A 20,000-nucleotide genomic window follows, 5' to 3' on the forward strand; every position below is an offset into this window, starting at 1 on the left:
AAAGCCACTTCACAACTGAATTGGTCCCTGTAAAAATAGCCTTTTGAAATTTTCTTGAATATGTGAGACATTTCTGCTAAAGTTCTAAGCCTTGTAACGTCCTAGAAAAATAAAAGGATATTCAAAAAACAATGCCAATCTAAAGTAGACATATGGGGGATGTTAATTAGCAACAATTTTGTGTGGTATTACTATCTATTTTACAAGCAGATAAATTTTAAATTGAGTAAAATGCAAATTTTTCTCAATTTAGTTTTTTACAATTTAATACTGAATGTATCGACCAAATTTTACCACTAACTTAATGTACGTGTCACTAGAAATCAACCACTGAATCTCTTCGCTTGGGAATGCTTTTACCTATCCATCACCAAATAAACTGACATGTCAGATTTGAAAAATAAGGCTCTGTCAGGAAGGTCAAAAGTATCTGCAGCTGGAAGGGGTTAGATATAATCCTTGATATGGGAATAGCCCTTTAAGCTAGTTGTAGAGTTTTATGTAGACAGCAGTTAATCTATATTTTATATATCGCTGTATTAAAGGAGTTTTCCAAATTATTTCAAAAAGTGGCAGGGTAGGAGCAATGCATTTAGAAAAGAGCCACTTCTCAATCAAATGTTCCAGTCCTACCTACCTCTGTTTATTGACACGGCTGCAGCGATGACATTCCCGTATACCCAAGTGATCGCTGCAGCCTCAGCGATCCTGTGGCGTATACCCACTGAGAACAGGGATTGGCTGCTGTGATCATGTCAATAAACAGCGTTGGGGAGGACCAGAGCGGCAGCGCTGGAACGGCGGGGGTCTGTGAAGTAATGACTTTTTTTTTTAATGCATCCCTCCTACCCCTGCCGCTTTGTAGAACACAGAAAACCCCTTTAAGTCAGATCTTTAGCTTGTTTTTGGATAACAAACTGCACATAGTCTTTTTCACCTTGAGCTACAGTATAATGCACTTTATTGTGTATTAAAAAAACAGCAAGACCTATAGTAGTCTGTGTATAAGTATTACAAAGAATTAGGCTTTGTTCACATCTGCGTCAGGGCTCCGTTAATGGGTTCCATCTGAGCTTTCCATCAGGGGAACCAATGAACGGAACCCTTAAGGGTATGTGCACACACACCAATTACGTCCGTAATTGACGGACGTATTTCGGCCGCAAGTCCCGGACCGAACACAGTGCAGGGAGCCGGGGTCCTAGCATCATACTTATGTACGATGCTAGGAGTCCCTGCCTCGCTGCAGGACCACTGTCACGTACTGAAAACATGATTACAGTACGGGACAGTTGTCCTGCAGCGAGGCAGGGACTCCTAGCATCGTACATAACTATGATGCTAGGAGCCCGGCTCCCTGCACTGTGTTCGGTCCGGGACTTGCGGCCGAAATACGTCCGTCAATTACGGACGTAATTAGTGTGTGTGCACATACCCTTACTGAAACAAATGGAAACCATAGGTTTCTGTTAACATCCCCATTGATTTAAATGGTGAAGGATCCATAGTGTTGACTGCGTTATTTATTCCAGAAAAACGACAGAACCCCTTGCACAACAGGGACAAACGTAAACCCTTTGCACCGAATCTCACACCATTGAAATGAATGAGGTTGCAAACGGAAAACTATGGTTTCCGTTTGTTTCAGTCAGGGTTCCATTTATGGGTTCCCCTGACTGAAAACTCTGGCAGAGCCCATGAACGGAGCCCTGACGCTGATGTGAACGAAGCCTAACTTTCCTTAATATTTTCTGACAGTTCTAGAACAGGGTGTATAAAATTCAAATAGAGGGTGCCACAATTTTCTCAAGGTAAGAACGTTAATTAAATCTTGACTGGAGCCAGACTCAATTTATCATCCCTTCTCATAGGAAATTTGATCTCCTGGAAGACACAGAATAAACTGCCAAAACTATGCATCCTTAAGCTTTCTTTCCTTTTTAGCTCTTGCTGCCATGACCGAAAAGAATATTTTTGGAGCAAGAGCCCTCAGGTATACAGCGAAGGTTGGCACCAGTCCAGCTACAAGGACATCTTTACTCCTTTCTCCAACAGCTCTCAAGACAATTTGTGCCACCTCTTCTGGTGTCCGGCCTTCAGCAGTTGTCTTGTCCATTACTATTAAAAAAAATAGAAATAAATCATTTGACATGGGTTAAGATTTAGATATGATCGTTATTAGGGTTATCCTGTTTGTTAGAGGGACACAGGAGCCAGTCTCAGCCAAGCTGTCGGTTCAGCTGAATTGATAAATTCAGCTGATAGGGCATGATGCAGCTTCTATGTTTAGAGGATACAGAGAAGTTACATTTCAAAAACAATACAGAATTTGTAAGACCTGTAAATTAGAAAAATGTTTATAATCACAGATTACATACATTTAATAAAAAAAAGTCTGCAAAAGGTTTCCATAGCCTTTAACAATTTGCTTCATACTTGAATCCACTAAAACCATTCGAGGCCAAGTCAAAGTAAAGGACGCTTATGAAGACCATTAAAATAAATAAATCTCGTTCACAAAGAAAAGCCTACCGCCATATTTGGACCCGTCATCAGTGACAGCATTGAGTGACAACTTGGTCTGAATATACCCAGGACTTATAACAGTGACAGCAATCTCATGTGTTACCATTTCAGCTCTCAGGCAATCAAAAAAAGCTTGTGTAGCATGTTTAGATGCAGAATCTGTAGAGGGAAAGAAAAAAAAAAAAGTCATGAGAATATATTTTATTCAGAGGCATTACTGGGGGTACACATTAGTAGCAGGTATACTCGGCCCTGATTCCTGATGGGAGTGCAATGACCCCTCCACCACATAAAAGAACACCAATTCTACAGAAGGTGGACTCCCTCTTCCATATATTACTTAGCTCTCTCATCCTACTCAGCTTGAAGGGGTTGTCCAGGCAAGGACAACTGATGACCTATGCACAGGATAGGTCATCCCGTATATGATCGGTGGGGGTCCGGCACCCAGACCCCACATCGATCAGTTGCTCTGGCTGCCTCCGGGCACTGGATGTCCATGCCGGAAGCAGATGGCTTCGGTCACAGAATAGCAAGCGAACCACAGTACTGCAGCTCTGCCGCTATTCTGTGATCAGAGCAATTTGCTTCCAGCTCCGAATACTGTATACCCTGCATAAAACCAGACGCCCGGAAGCAGCTGGAGCAGCTAATTGGTGCGGGGTTTCAGACCCCCACTTATCATATACTGATGATCTATCTACAGGATAGCTCATCAGTTGTCCGTGCCTGAACAACTCCTTTAACCGCTTCCCGACCGCCCACAGTAAATTTACGTCGGCACTTGCTGGGCTCTGTGCAGCGCCGACGTGAATTCACTGTGGGTGTTAAAAGCGCAATCCGGGTGTCTCAGAGTAGTGCTGACACCCGGATCGCGCTGTTAATCCCTGCCTCTGGTCCCGGAGACATGACCGGGACCTAATTGGTTCAGGTCCCAGTCATGTGATCGCAGGGAAAGTTTGTTGTAGCAACGAACTGGAAAGTTTGTTACTACAACAAACTGGAAGGTTTGTTGCTACAACAAACTTTCCCGGGGACCGATTGCAGGTGCTGCAATCAGTTATAAGGCAAAACCGGGGGCCATACAACAGCCCCCGGGTCTGCCATGCACAGCAGCCTATTAGAACCAGCCGGAGGCCGATCCTCATAAGCTTCCTGTTAGTGTGACACTCAGCGTCACACTGACCGTTTATAATACATTACACTACCTAGTTAGTGTAATGTATTATAGCAGCGATCAGTGCTGCCAGTCTTCAAGTAAAACAAGTAAAAAGTAATAAAAATGTTTTATAAAAGTGTAAAAACAAAGTTATAAAAAAGTTACAAAACAAAAAATGCTTTTTTTCCTATAAGTCTTTTATTATAGGAAAAAAATTAAAAGGTTAAAAAAAGTACACATATTTAGTATGACTGCATTCACAACGACCCAAACTATAAAACTATAATATTATTTTTCCCGCACGGTGAACAGCGCAAAAAAAAATAATTAAAAAACAATGTCAGAATCACTATTTTTTTGGTCATCAACCCTCCAAAAATATAGAATAAAAAGTGATCACAAAGTCGCATGTACCCTAAAATAGCACCAATAAAAACTACAACCCGTCTCGCAAAAAACAAGACCTTACACAGCTTTTTGGACTGAAAAATCAAAAAGTTATGGCTCTCAGAATATGGTGACACAAAAAATAAATAATTTTATCGAAAAGTGATTTTATTGCACAAATGCCACAAAACATTAAAAAAACTATATACATCTGGTATCGCCATAATCGTATCGACCCGCAGAATAAAGTAAAATGTCATTTATAGCGCACGGTGAAAAGTGTAAAAAAAAAAAAAGACACAAAACATTGTCAGAATTATTTTTTTTGTCACTTTGCTTGCCAAAAAAAAATCTAATAAAAAGTGATAAAAAAAAATAAAAAAATCACATGTACCCTAAAATGGTACCAATGAAAACTACAGATTGTCCCACAACAAATAAGCCTTCGCACGGCTCCGGTGAAGAAAAAATACACGTTCTGGCTCTCAGAATATAGCGACAGAAATTGGGCAGTATCCAAAAGCGGATAAGATCAGGCGCCATTTATCAGTGCGACATTGGTCACATATCTGCGGATTATTATTTATTTACCGAATTATTATACTCTCTTAGGCCTCATGCACACGATCGTATTTTTTCCCACCCGTAAATACTGGCGTAAATACGGGTCCGGTGTCACACGTATTCGACCCGTTTTGCACCAGTATTTACGAACCCGTGCCCGTAAATATGGGTCCGGTGTCACCCGTATTCCACCCGTATTTACGGGCACGTTTTTGGCGGCAAAATAGCAGTGCACTAATCGGCAGCCCCTTCTCTCTATCAGTGCAGCCCTTTCTGTAATAAAAGTTAAAGAAATTCATACTTACCGGCCGTTGTCTTGGTGACGCGTCCCTCTCTTCACATCCAGCCCGACATCCCTGGATGACGCGGCAGTCCATGTGACCGCTGCAGCCTGTGATTGACCTGTGATTGGCTGCAGCGGTCACATGGCCTGAAACGTCATCCAGGACGTCGGGCCGGATGTCGAGAGGGACGTGTCACCAAGGCAATGGGCGGGAGACCGGACTGGAGGAAGCAGGAAGTTCTCGGTAAGTATGAACGTCTTATTTTTATTTTTTACAGGTTTATTCTGATCGGTAGTCACTGTCCAGGGTGCTGAAAGAGTTACTGCCGATCAGTTAAAGAGGCTCTGTCACCAGATTTTGCAACCCCTATCTGCTATTGCAGCAGATAGGCGCTGCAATGTAGATTACAGTACTGTTTTTATTTTTAAAAAATGAGCATTTTTGGCCAAGATATGACCATTTTTGTAGTTATGCAAATGAGGCTTGCAAAAGTCCAAGTGGGTGTGTTTAAAAGTAAAAGTCCAAGTGGGCGTGTATTATGTGCGTACATCGGGGCGTTTTTAATACTTTTACTAGCTGGGCGCTCTGAAGAGAAGTAACATCCTCTTCTCTTCAGAACGCCCAGCTTCTGACAGTGCAGATCTGTGACGTCACTCACAGGTCCTGCATCGTGACGGCCACATCGGCACCAGAGGCTACAGTTGATTCTGCAGCAGCATCAGCGTTTGCAGGTAAGTCGATCTTACCTGCAAACGCTGATGCTGCTGCAGAATCAACTGTAGCCTCTGGTGCCGATGTGGCCGTCACGATGCAGGACCTGTGAGTGACGTCACAGATCTGCACTGTCAGAAGCTGGGCGTTCTGAAGAGAAGAGGATGTTACTTCTCTTCAGAGCGCCCAGCTAGTAAAAGTATTAAAAACGCCCCGATGTACGCACATAATACACGCCCACTTGGACTTTTACTTTTAAACACACCCACTTGGACTTTTGCAAGCCTCATTTGCATAACTACAAAAATGGTCATATCTTGGCCAAAAATGCTCGTTTTTAAAAAATAAAAACGTTACTGTAATCTACATTGCAGCGCCTATCTGCTGCAATAGCAGATAGGGGTTGCAAAATCTGGTGACAGAGCCTCTTTAACTCTTTCAGCTCCCTGGACAGTGACTATTTACGGACGTCGCTTAGCAACGCTGCCGTAATGACGGGTGCACACATGTAGCCACCCGTCATTACGAGAGCTCCATAGACTTCTATGGACTGTCCGTGCCGTTATTACGGCCTGAAATAGGACGTGTTCTATCTTTTTCAACGGCACGGGCACCTTCCCGTGAGAAAACGGGAAGGCACCCGTCGCCAATAGAAGTCTATGAGCCCGTTATTACGGGTCGTAATTACGACCCGTAATAACGGGAGTTTTTACGGTCGTGTGCATGAGGCCTTATTATGTCCTGATTTACTCTGCCCAATTTACACATACCCCCACATCATAAAACTGAAATACCAGCAAAAACCCAAACAGAACAGTTACCAAGCAAACTCTGCGCTCCAAAAGCCAAATGGCGCTCCCTCCCTTCTGAGCCCCACTGCGTGCCCAAACACCAGTTTACATCCACATATATGATATTTTATATCCGGGAGAACCCGCTCAACATTGTATGAGGTATTTGTCTTCAGTGGCACAAACTGGGCACAACATATTGTGCATTAAAATGGTATATCAGTGTAAAATTGTAATTTTCACTTTGCACCATCCGCTGCGCATTAACGCCTTCGCGCACCACGACTTAATAGCATGTCGTGGTGCGGGGGTATATATGGAGCGGGCTCATGCACTGCACCCGCTCCATATTCTGCAGGTGTCCGCTGTGGATTACAGCTGACACTTGGGACTAATGGACAGGAACAGCGATCACGCTGTTACAGGAGCCTGTAAAAATTATATTATACTGCAATACATTAGTACTGCAGTGTATTGTACCAGCGACCTAATGATCGCTCGTTCCAGTCCCCTAAAGGGACTTTTGGGAGGTTTCCACTGTTTTGGTACCTCAGGGGCTTGGCAAATGCGACATGACACCCGAAAACCATTCCAGCTAAATTTGAGCTCCAAAAGCCAAATATTGTTCCTTCCCTTCTGAGTTTTGCCGTGGGTCCAAACAGCATATTGCTGTAATCAGGACAAATTGCTGTACAAATTTTGGGGTGATTTTTCTCCTTTATTTATTGTAATAAATTAAACATTTCTATGTTCTATGTGATTTTCATTTTCACGGCCTAATTCCACTAAATTCAGCAGAAAAACTGTGGGGTCAAAATGCTAACTATACCCCTAGAAAAATTCCTTGAGGGGTGTAGTCTACAAAATGGGGTCACTTTTGGGGGGTTTCCACCGTTTTGCTCCCTCCAGGGTGTTGCAAACGCGACATGGCACGGAAAACCAATCCAGCACAATCTGCGCTTCAAAATCCAAATGGCGCTCCATCCCTTCTGAGCTCTGACATGGGTCCAAACAGCAGTTTAGTACCACATATGGGGTATTGCTGTAATCGGGAAAAGTAGCTTTACAAGTTTTGGGGTGCTTTTTTTCTTTATTCCTTGCAAATATTTTTTTTTATATTTTTTCAGAAAAAAAAGTAGATTTTTCACTTTCACAGGCAAACTCCAATAAATATAACGAAAGACCTGTGGGGTCAAGATGCTAACTATACCCCTAGATAAATTCCTTGAGGGGTGCAGTTTCCAAAACCGTGTCACTTTTGGGGGATTTCCACAAAATCCACTAGGTGCTCTTTTGCTTCTGAGGCCGGTATTTCAGTCCATTATCACACTAGGGCCACATGTGGGATATTTCTAAAAACTGCAGAACCTGGGCAATAGTGTTGCGTTTCTCTGGTAAAACTTTCTGTGTTACAGATAAAAATGTATTACAAATGAATTGCAGCAAAAAAAATAAAAAAAATTGACAATTTTCCCTCTACATTGCTTTAATTCCTGTGAAACGCCTAAAGGGTTAAGAAACTTTCTGAATGCTGTTTTGAATACTTTGAGGGGTGCAGTATTTAATATGGGGTGATTTATGGAGTCTATCTAGTACATAAGGCCCTCAAAGCTGCTTTAGAACTGAACTGGTCCCTGTAAAAATCGCCTTTTTAATTTTTTTTGAAAATGTGAGAAATTGCTGGTAAAGTACTAAGCCTTGTAACGTCCTAGAAAAATAAAATAATGTTCAAAAAACGATGCAAATATAAAGTAGACATATGGAATATGTGAAATAGTAACTATTTTGTGTGGTATTACTATCTGTTTTACAAGCAGATACATTTAAAAATAGAAAAATCATAATTTTTGCAAATTTTCTCTAAATTTTGGTGTTTTTCACAAATAAGCAATGAATTTGACTAAACTTTTCCACTAATATAAAGTACAATATGTCACGAGAAAACAATCTCAGAATCGCTTGGATAGGCAAAAGCATTCCAGAGTGATTACCACATAAAGTGACACGTCAGATTTGAAAAAATGGGGCTGGTCCTGAAGGCCAAAATGAGCCCGGTCTTGAAAGGGTTAACCAACTTACATCAGTATGTGGAAAATGAAATTTATTGATGCTAGACTGTTTAAACCAGTGCTTCTCAAACTGTGAGGTGGGCGTCACTGGTGAGGTGCCCACAAGTTTTGGGTGAAGAATGGCTGGGAAGACCGTTTTGACAGAAGTGAATATATGCTGCAAAGGCCTTGCTCTGGCTGCACCAAGTTTGGCAACATAACTAACTCCTTTTGTGCTTATTTTGACGTTCTAGAGGATTCAGGAGACCATTTTTAAGATACATTAAAGAGGCTCTGTCACCAGATTCTCAAATCTCTATCTCCTATTTCATGTGATCGGCGCTGCCATGTAGATAACAGTAACGTTTTTTTTTTTTTTTAAAGAAACGTTCATTTTTGGCCAAGTTATGAGCTATTTTCTATATATGCAAATTAACTTTGAAATGGACAACTGGGCGTGTTTTTTTTTGTATGTCCAACTGGGCGTGTATTGTGTTTTTAACTTAGCGTGTTTACTTGTTTTACTAACTGGGCGTTGTGAATAGAAGTGTATGATGCGGACGAATCAGTGACCAATCAGCATCATGCACTCCTAGTAAGAACACTATGTGCTGTGTAAATTAATGGAGAGGAGTGCATGATGCTGATTGGTCACTGATTCGTCAGCATCATACACTTCTTGTTTCACTAACTGGGCGTTGTGAATAGAAGTGTATGATGCGGACGAATCAGTGACCAATCAGCATCATGCACTCCTAGTAAGAACACTATGTGCTGTGTAAATTAATGGAGAGGAGTGCATGATGCTGATTGGTCACTGATTCGTCAGCATCATACACTTCTATTCACAACGCCCAGTTAGTGAAACAAGTAAACACGCCCAGTTAAAAACACAATACACGCCCAGTTGATCATACGAAAAAAAACACGCCCAGTTGTCCATTTCAAAGCTCATTTGCATATATATATATATGCAATATATATATATATATTATATATATATAATAGCTCATAACTTGGCCAAAAATGAAAGTTTTTCAAAAAAACCAAAACGTTACTGTTATCTACATTGCAGCGCCGATCACATGCAATAGGTGAAAGGGATGTGAGAATCTGGTGACAGAGCCTCTTTAAGGTAATTTAAAAAAATTGTGGCATGGACTTTGACCAATGGTGGGTCCCAGGCATTACAATGCTCTGCCTGTTGAGGCCCCACAAGACAAAAGATTAAAAAGCAGCGGTTTAAACTGCTGGTGGCCAAACTCCGTTCTAATGACTTTGATGCATTCTTAAAATTTGCGGAACATCGGTTGTAGTTAGACCGACAATATACAAACTTTGTTTCTTTGTACTTACATGCAGATCTAAAAGGGATGCTTATTTTTCCTTGAACACTACTGATAGCAACAATATGTCCTCTTTTATTCTTGATCATTGATGGCAGAAGAGCTTAAAAGTACAATAATAAAATCCATAAAAAAGACAAAAATAATTTACAGCTTATAACAGTTATTTTTATAAAACAATCTTAGTACATAAATCAAGGAATATAAATCACAATAGGTGCATAAATGGTATTTGTCATAACATGTTAGTTAATGTACCTTAAAGAGGTTATCCCATAATGAACAATTACATTTCTCTGTTAGGTACGCTTTAACTGACTAATAAAGAAATTATGTTCTGCGTGACCTAACTTTTTAGGTTATTCCAAAATAAGCAGACACGTGTGTGTACATGAGGAATAACACTATGTCTGACCATTACATGACTTGTAGATTACATTTTTTGGCAGCTGTATCCCCTGTAGGCTTTTTAGCTAATTCTCAGTTTTCTCTGAGGTAGTGGGTGGAGCCTAACTGCTAGCATGTCTTTCATAAACTGCACACACACACAGCAGAGAACATCCTGGTCCACTATCTACAGTGAAGGAAATAAGTATTTGATCCCTTGCTGATTTTGTAAGTTTGCCCACTGTCAAAGACAACAGTCTAGAATTTTTAGGCTACGTTAATTTTACCAGTGAGAGATAGATTATATATAAAAAAAACAAACAGAAAATCACATTGTCAAAATTACATATATTTATTTGCATTGTGCACAGAGAAATACGTATTTGATCCCTTTGGCAAACAAGACTTAATACTTGGTGGCAAAACCCTTGTTGGCAAGCACAGCAGTCAAACACTTTTTTGTAGTTGATGATGAGGTTTGCACACGTTAGATGGAATTTTGGCCCACTCCTATTTGCAGATCATCTGTAAATCATTAAGATTTCGAGGCTGTCGCTTGGCAACTCGGATCTTCAGCTCCCTCCATAAGTTTTCGATGGGATTAAGGTCTGGAGACTGGCTAGGCCACTCCATGACCTTAATGTGCTTCTTTTTGAGCCACTCCTTTGTTGCCTTGGCTGTATGTTTCGGGTCATTGTCGTGCTGGAAGACCCAGCCACGAGCCATTTTTAATGTCGTGGTGGAGGGAAGGAGGTTGTCACTCAGGATTTGATGGTACATGGCTCCATCCATTCTCCCATTGATGCGGTGAAGTAGTCCTGTGCCCTTAGCAGAGAAACACCCCCAAGACATAATGTTTCCACCTCCATGCTTGACAGTGGGGACGGTGTTCTTTGGGTCATAGGCAGCATTTCTCTTCCTCCAAACACGGCGAGTGGAGTTAATGCCAAAGAGCTCCATTTTAGTCTCATCTGACCACAGCACCTTCTCCCAATCACTCTCAGAATCATCCAGATGTTCATTTGCAAACTTCAGACGGGCCTGTACATGTGCCTTCTTGAGCAGGGGGACCTTGCGGGCACTGCAGGATTTTAATCCATTACGGCGTAATGTGTTACCAATGGTTTTCTTGGTGACTGTGGTCCCAGCTGCCTTGAGATCATTAACAAGTCGTCCCCCCCCAGTGTAGTTTTCGGCTGAGCTCTCACCTTCCTCAGGATCAAGGATACCCCACGAGGTGAGATTTTGTATGGAGCCCCAGATCGATGTTGATTGAGTCATTTTGTAGGTCTTCCATTTCCATTTTCTTACTATTGCATCAACAGTTGTCTCCTCACCCAGCGTCTTACTTATGGTTTTGTAGCCCATTCCAGCCTTGTGCAGGTCTATGATCTTGTCCCTGACATCCTTAGAAAGCTCTTTGGTCTTGCCCATGTTGTAGAGGTTAGAGACAGACTGATTAATTGAGTCTGTGGACTGGAGTCTTTTATACAGGTGACCATTTAAGACAGCTGTCTTTAATGCAGGCACCAAGTTGATTTGGAGTGTGTAACTGGTCTGGAGGAGGCTGAACTCTTAATGGTTGGTAGGGGATCAAATACTTATTTCTCTGTGCACAATGCAAATAAATATATATAATTTTGACTGATTTTCTGTTTTTTCTATATATAATCTATCTCTCACTGGTAAAATTAACCTAGCCTAAAAATTCTAATCTGTTCATGTCTTTGACAGTGGGCAAACTTACAAAATCAGCAAGGAATCAAATACTTATTTCCTTCACTGTATCTCTCTGTAGCCCACCATTAGAAGCAGAATGGATGACATCATACAGCAGTAAGGAGCAGTGTAGCTGTGAATCCAGTACTTGGGTGACATAACTTATTAGCAACCCGTGTCTCGCTTTGCTCTCTTCTTCTGCTCCCACTCCCCCTTCTATATAATTCTAGGGGCAGCAGTGTCTGTGGGAGAAAGAGCATAGAGAGAGAGAGAGAGAGAGACACAGACTTCCTTGGGCAGGCTTTGAAGAGGAGAAAAAAGTGGACCAAAATCCAGCGCTGGGTGAAAGTAAAAAGGAACTCCTGTTCCAATTTTATTGGTATAACAATAAAAAGAACTAAATAGGATAGTTCTGCAATGTGAAGAGTACAGGGATGAGTGACGGGTAAAGGATCAAAGTTTTCCTTGTTGGAATGTGCCTACGCCTTTGACACGTCTCGTGTCCTTATTCATGGCATGATCCTTTACCCGTCACTCATCCCTGTACTCTCCACATTGCAGAACTATCCTATTTAGTTCTTTTTATTGTTATACCAATAAAATTGGAACAGGAGTTCCTTTTTACTTTCACCCGGCGCTGGATTTTGGCCCACTTTTTTCTCTTGTTTGCCGGTGGCCGTGCGGGAATCCGGGCACTGTCTGTCCCCAGAAACAAGGAATGGTGAGCTGGACGTCCTCCTCCCCACTTACAATTTGTTGTATACATACAAGCTTTGAAGAGTCTAAATTGTGCTTTGGAAGAGACCCCCCCCCCCCCCCACTTCCTATAGTCTGTCTCCTCTCCTCTGTAATCAGACTTTGTAAGGTCAAATAAAGACATACCCTATATGGGCAGGAGCTTTTATCACATCCCATTCTAAATCCATAGGCATTAATATATAGTTGGTCCCCCTTTGCAGCTAGAACAGATTCCATTCTTCTGGGAGGGCTTTCTACAAGATTTTGGATTGTGTCTCTGAAAATTTTTGCCCACTCATCCAAAATACATCTGTAAGCTCAGACAGTGAGGGCCTGGCTCGCAATCATCGTTTTAGTTAATTCCTAAGGTGTTTGATGGGGTTAAGGTCAGGGCCCTGAGCAGGCTAATCGAGTTCTTACACACCAAACTCACCCAACTTTATGGACCTTGCTTTGTGCACTGGGGCACAGTCATGCTGGAGCTTCTGGAAAGGGCCTTCCACAAAGTTGGAAGCATACAATTGTCCAAAATGTCTTGGTTTGCGGAAGAATTAGGATTTCCCTTCACTGGAACGAATGGATCTAGGTCAAACCTGAAAATAGGAATTAGACCTACAAGTAATTGTATTTCCAGGAATCCATCATGACAGCACCACAGGAGGTTGCTCTATTGACCTCTATAGGGACAGGTTGACAGAGGTTAAAAGGCCCCTCCCACCACCCACTTGCCAGTGTTTTTCAATTACTACACCAGGATGGATGCAACTCTATTTTATTTCTAGGGATAATAACTGACATGTTACTTGCACAAATCAGAATTTCAATAAGGGAGGGAATGTAAGGGTGTGGTCATGATGGATTCCTGGAAATACAATTACCGGTAGGTCTAATTCCTACTTTCCAGTACATCCCTCATGACAGCACCACAGGAGCAATACCAGATTATAAATGCTCAGGGTGGGACTACGGATTGGAGGACTTTCCGTCCAAAACTTAAATCCATATCCGACAGAACATCGAGCCTATGTTTGCAAAACGTATGATGGCTTGACCAAGTGGCAGCTCTGCAGATTTGGTCCATATAGGCTTCTCTTCTTTCTGCCCAGGATGCCGAAACTGCCCTCGTTGAATGGGCTCTGATGCCTTGTGGGGCACATAGTCCTGGGGACTTGTAGGCTTCTTGTATTGTAGTTTTTACCCATCTCGCTAGAGAGCCTTTTGAGGCTTTCTTTCCTCTATTCTTTCCCCCATACAGGACAAATAGATTTTTATCTTGTCTCCAGGAGGAGGTTCTATCCAGATACTGAAGAATTGTTCGCCTGACATCCAGGCAATGGAATTTTTCTTTTTGTTGGTTTTTAGGATCTGGATAAAAAAGGTAGAATTATTTCTTGTTCCCTATGGAAAGCAGTAGATACCTTCGGAATAAAGGAAGGATCCAGCTTTAGGATGATCTTGTTTTCTTGTACTTTTAGGTAGGGTTCTATGACCGACAGATTGTATTTCTCCAATCCTTCTTGCTGAAGTAATAGCGACTAAGAATGCAGCTTTTAGAGTTAAAAAATGCATACGAATAGTGTCGAGCGGCTCAAAGGGGGGATCACAAAGAGCCGTTAACACTACATTCAAATCCCAGGTAGGAACGGATTTCTTTAGGGAAGGTTTCAGTTTAGAGACTGCTTGAGTGAATCTTCTGATCCACCGATGTTCAGCTAAAGGAGTATTAAAAAGTTACCTAAGGCTGAAATTTGAGCTTTTAAGGTACTAGGGCTAAGCCCTTTTTTGAATCAAGATTGTAAAAAATTTAGGATTTTCACGATGTTGGGAGAAAAGGGGTCTGGTCCTGGGTCTCCATACCAGGAACAGAATTTCTTCCAAATTTTTGATGTAACTTCTTTAGGACTTGATAAGATAGTTGAAATTACCTCATCTGACAGACCGTGGTTTCTCAAGATCTGTCTTTCAGGATCCAGGCTGACAACTTCAGAGTTCCTATTCCCTGAAAGAATAAGGGACCCTGGGAGAGAAGATTCTCCTTGACTGTGTGCATGATAGGGTCTTTTTGGCCAATAGGGCAGAATAATGATGAGCTTTGCCAAATCTTCCTGGATTTTTCTTAATACCATTGGTATTAGAGGAAACGGAGGAAAGGCATAGGCCAGATCCATGTCCCAGGGTTGGGACAATGCATCTACTCCCAATGGGTTGTCTGAGATTTAGGGAGAAGAATGTCTCTACTTGGGAGTTTTTCCTTGTGGCAAACAGGTCTATTTGTGGATAACCCCATCTTCGGGTTAAGGACAGAAAGACTTCCCTGTTTAGGGACCATTCTCCAGGGACTCCCTTGTCTATGTGGTTTGTGCAGAGCCACCACATGAGGGATAATTTCACGGTCTCGGAAATTTGAATTCTTGAATTCAGGGAGTCCTGTTTTAGATCCCACTGGGACAGGATCAGATTCTGTAAGGGTCTGGAGTGAAATTGACTCCATGGAATAGATTGGATGCAAGACGTCATCATTCCCAACATCCGCATACATTCCCTTATGGAACAGGCGTCTTTCCCCCAAAAGTTCCTTACTTCTGTCAGTAGGAGTATTTGTTTCTCTCTTGGGAGGAAGGAATGTTGAAGGGAGGAGTCTAGTAGCACTCCTAAGAAGACCTTCTGCTTTGGGGGGGGGGGGGGGGGGGAAGACTTGACTTCTGGAAGTTGATTATCCATCCCAATTCCTGTAGTAGGGAAAGAACCTGTGACCGATGACTGTTTAAGATAGACGGAGTATCTGCTGTCAACAAGAAGTCGTCTAGATATGGGATAATTACTACGCCCCGACTTCTTACGAATGCCATGATCTGTGCCATATTTTTTGTAAAAATTCTGGGGGCGGAGGAAATGCCGAAAGGGAGGCCGACAAACTGGAAGTGGAGAATGGAAGGACCGTTCTGAATCGCAAATCTGAGGAATCTCTGGTAAGCGGGGTGGATAGGAACGTGATAATATGCATCCTTTAAATCGATCGTAGAGGAATAGTCGATCTGATAGACTCCATCTTGAATTTTCGATATTTCACCCACTTGTTCAGGACCTTCAAGTTGATTATTGTCCTGTAGAAACAGTTTGTTTTTTTGACTAAGAAGATTTTTGAATAGTGGCCTTTGAATTTTTCGTTGTGGGGAACTGGAATAATTGCTCTCAATTTGAGTCGTTTCTGGACGTCCCGGATAAGGATCTGATGAAGGTCTTTTGCTTGGTACTGGGTTATTAGAAATTACTCTGGAGGAATGGAGGAAATTTATATTTTGTACCCTTCTATAATTTTTAGAACCCAGGGGTTCTGGGTTATTCCGGTCCATTTGGGATAAAATTGTAGGAGTCTTCCCCCCACACTCTTGGCGTCATTGCTTTGAGGGCTGAAATGAATTATTGGTGTTGAGATATCCTCGACCCCTTCTTCCTTTGGGGTAACTCCAGTGACCGGACTTCCCTGTCCCGCTGTAGTTCTGTAAGGTAGGTTCCCTCTGTTGGCGAAACCTCCCAAACTGAGGGGGTTTTTTTGGTTTCTCTTCTGGAAACCTCTTTTTCCTATCTGCTGCATTCTCCAGCATGTTATCCAGGAGAGGACTGAACATCAGAGACTCTGTAAACGGGATAGAACACAATTTGTTCATGGACTTCGTTTCTCCTGACCACATTTTGAGCCATAATGCTCTTCTAGCAGCACTTGAGAGAGCCCCATTCCTGGCAGCATATCTAATGGATTCCGCTGAAGCGTCTACCAAGAATCCGGTTGCCATCTTTAGTAAGGGCAGAGATTCTAATAGATCTTGTCGTTATGTTTTCATCATCAAATGGGTCTCCAGCTGGTTTAACCATATAAACATTGCTCTTGCTACTGATGTGGCCGCGATATTAGTAGAGATCATAGCAGAGGAAGATTCCCAAGCTCTTTTCAGTAGCCCGTCTGCCTTTCGGTCCATGGCGTCCTTCAACTGGGAGGAATCTTCTAATGGGATTGCATTTTTTTTTAGCAACCCTGGCTACTGGGACATCTACTTTTGGGATCTCATCCCAAGGTTTAGTGTCTTCTGGATCAAAGAGAAGTCTGTTTTTAAACTCTCTTGAAATGAAGAGCCTTTTTTCTGAATCTTCACATTCAGTTGTCGCCATTCTCTTGAGATTTTCGTTTACCGGAAAAACCTTTGGTTTTCTTTTCCGTTAGACCCCCAAACATCTCATCCTGGATGGTATGTGGTTGGTCTTCTTCGGGAATATCCATGGTTTCCCGTATTGCCTGGATTAAAGGTATCAGACATCTCGGAAGAGAAGACATTTTTTTGCTCTTGAGTGGATGAAGTTGAAGGCAAGAGTTCCTCTCCCTCTAACTCACCCTCTGATAGGTAATAACACTCCTGCTCAGAGTCAGACCCCTGAGAAGGAGGACAATATTTTTGATCCACTTCAATCCATGGTCTTTTTGCCCGGGAGTGTGAGGGAGTTTCTTAAGGCGGGGCGAGGGAGGCTACTGACGAACTCACTTCTTCACGAATCATAGCTCTAAGTTCAGACATAAACGTTGGTTGTTCCTCTTTTAGTATTTTTGCAATACAATCCTGACACAATTGTTTCCTATGTGACTCTGGCAATTTTTTTGCACAAGTCGCACATTTTTGAACTTTCTTTTTATCAGTTTGTCTCTGAGAGGAATCTTTATCTTAGAGAAAACAGAAGGTAGGTAAAGTATGGTGTACATACATAAGGAGTCATAACCCTTACCCCAAGGGTGAGACTCACGTGACCCTGGGACATATCTGGAGTTCCGTCAGGACGAGGAAGTTCCATACCGCAACAGGCAATGCAATATGCCATCCACAAAATCAATCAATCAAAGTTAGAGGTATCAGCTCTAACTACATACCTGTGCGTGTCCCTTTAAATGCAGGCATTTGAATTTCCCACCTTCCAAGATGGCCACAGACCGGAAGTAGCCCAACGTCATTTCCGGTCGCGGCTATTCGTTGAGGTGCAGCCGCTCATAGCCGGCGACTGAGGCTTGCTATGCGGCGCAGCGAGCATACCCTGCCGGTGCGTCCAAACCTATGGAGCTGCCGGTCCCCGCCTGGTCACGCAGCCCGGCCGAAGCCTGCTTGGGAATCCCGAACCCCCCACCCTACCGGAACCCTGCCTAGGATTCCTCAGGTAGGTGTCTTAGAGGGGTGTTAGCCTAGGCTTTAGGGGGAAGAGAAGGGGGAGCGCACGGACCCCCCGATCTTGCCCTCTGCCTGAGTTTTTTTCTCCTGCAGCAACACAGGAGCGACGTCTCTCTGCTCCTGACCCTGTAGGGACAGGATAACACTGGCAAGTGGGTGGTGGGAGGGGCTTTTTAACCTCTCTGTCTTCCTGTCCCTATAGAGTTCAATAGGGCAACCTCCTGTGGTGCTGTCATGAGGGATGTACTGGAAAAACAACCACAAAGAAACATCCCTCCTCCACCAAACTTTACAGTTGGCACAATGAAATCAGGCAGGTAACGTTCTCCTGGCAATCGCCAAACTTAAGGGTGGTTTTACACTGGACGATTATCAGGCAGACTATCGTTCACAGAATACTCGTTGCCAATAATTGCCCAGTGTAAACAGGGGAACAATCAGATGAACGAGCAAACGCTCGATCATCTGCTGGTTGTATCATTTTAAAAAAGTGAAATATTATCGTTGCCGGCAGCACATCTCCCTGTCCAAACAGGGAGATGCGCTGCCAACATGATAATGTATATGGTCGAGCGATCGGAGTAACGACCGCTTGTCCCCATCCATAGCTGTGTGTGACAGGAGCAAACGAGGGCCAATGAACAATGTCTCATTGATTGGCGCTCACTGAACCGGCCACTAATCGGCTGGTGTAAAAGGGCGTTTAGACTTGTCCATCAGAGTGCCAGATAGAGAAGGATGATATGTCACTCCAAAGAACACGTTTCCACCGCTCCAGAGCTCAGTGGAGGCATGCTTTACACCAGTAGATAAAGAAATATAGTTTTTGAAATTTTTGCGTTCACGTAACTCAAAATAGAAGGTATTGCCTGGACAACAACGCTTAAAAAATATTTTTATTTTTATTAAAGAGGCTCTGTCACCACATTATAAGTTCCATGTCTCCTACATAAGGAGATGGGCGCTATAATGTAGGTGACAGTAATGCTTTTTATTTAAAAAAACGATCTATTTTCACAACGTTAGGAGCGATTTTGGTTTATGCTAATGAGATTCTTAATGCCCAAGTGGGCGTATTTTTACTTTCAACCAAGTGGGCGTTGTAGAGAGGAGTGTATGACGCTGACCAATTGGCATCATGCACTCCTCTCCATTCATTTAGACAGCAGAATCGCGTTCTTACTAGAACATGATCTGCAGCCACATACACAGCGATTCTGCTTGATTAACGTTAATCCAGTGTCCTGATAATGAATACACATGACCATCCAGCCTGGACGTCATGTGTATTCAGAATCCTGACACTTCTGAATCTTTTCTGTGAGATTTACAGCAAGGGAAACAAAATCTCGTTTACCTCCGTAATCTCGCGACATTTCGTTTCCCTTGCTGTAAATGTCACAGAAAAGATTCAGAAGTGTCAGGATTCTGAATACACATGACGTCCAGGCTGGATGGTCATGTGTATTCATTATCAGGACACTGGATTAACGTTAATCAAGCAGAATCGCTGTGTATGTGGCTGCAGATCATGTTCTAGTAAGAACGCGATTCTGCTGTCTAAATGGAGAGGAGTGCATAATAATAATAATCTTTATTTATATAGCGCCAACATATTACACAGAACTTTACAATTTAGAGGGGACATGAAAAACAATATCAGACATTACATAGTGACAAAGTACATTTACAATTCAAACCTGGGGAGTGAGGACCCTGCTCGCAAGAGCTTACAATCTATGAGGACATAAGGGAGACACAAAGTGTAACAGTGTTTGTTCTGTACAATGGTCCGGCCATTTTTATACACATGCGGTGGAAACATAAAGCTGCATGAGCCGGTCACCAGCCAGTATCTGTGTATGACGGACATGAAGAGAAGGAGTGTGAGGGAATCTTATTCTGATGACTAATCTAAAAGGAGGGCCATGGAAAGGAGTCAGATTGGTCAGCGTCATACACTCCTCTGTACAACGCCCACTTGGTCGAAAGTAAAAATACGCCAATTTGGGCATTAAGAAACTCATTAGCATAAACCAAAATCGCTCCTAACGTTGTGAAAATAGATCGTTTTTTAAAAATAAAAAGCATTACTGTCACCTACATTATAGCGCCCATCTCCTTATGTAGGAG

The 20,000-nt window shown here is 42.5% G+C and overlaps 1 protein-coding gene across 5 annotated transcripts in view; it reads right to left on the bottom strand.

The window, feature by feature from the left end:
• Positions 1-1,429: 1,429 nt before the first annotated feature.
• Positions 1,430-20,000, bottom strand: part of DHRS7B (dehydrogenase/reductase 7B) — a 165,103-nt gene continuing 146,532 nt past the window's right edge. For 4 of the 5 annotated variants that reach the window (XM_075830017.1, XM_075830018.1, XM_075830016.1 and 1 more), the window contains 3 exons: positions 9,827-9,919; positions 2,533-2,685; positions 1,430-2,118 (listed from right to left, as the gene is read on the bottom strand). In XM_075830017.1, the coding sequence (XP_075686132.1) occupies positions 1,913-2,118; positions 2,533-2,685; positions 9,827-9,919 (452 nt within the window). In that variant the 3' untranslated portion in view covers positions 1,430-1,912. The remainder of the gene's footprint in view (positions 2,119-2,532; positions 2,686-9,826; positions 9,920-20,000) is intronic. The other variant, XM_075830019.1, reaches the window with a different exon arrangement.

This window comes from Rhinoderma darwinii, chromosome 6, assembly GCF_050947455.1.
Source record: "Rhinoderma darwinii isolate aRhiDar2 chromosome 6, aRhiDar2.hap1, whole genome shotgun sequence".
Lineage (NCBI taxonomy): Eukaryota > Metazoa > Chordata > Amphibia > Anura > Rhinodermatidae > Rhinoderma > Rhinoderma darwinii.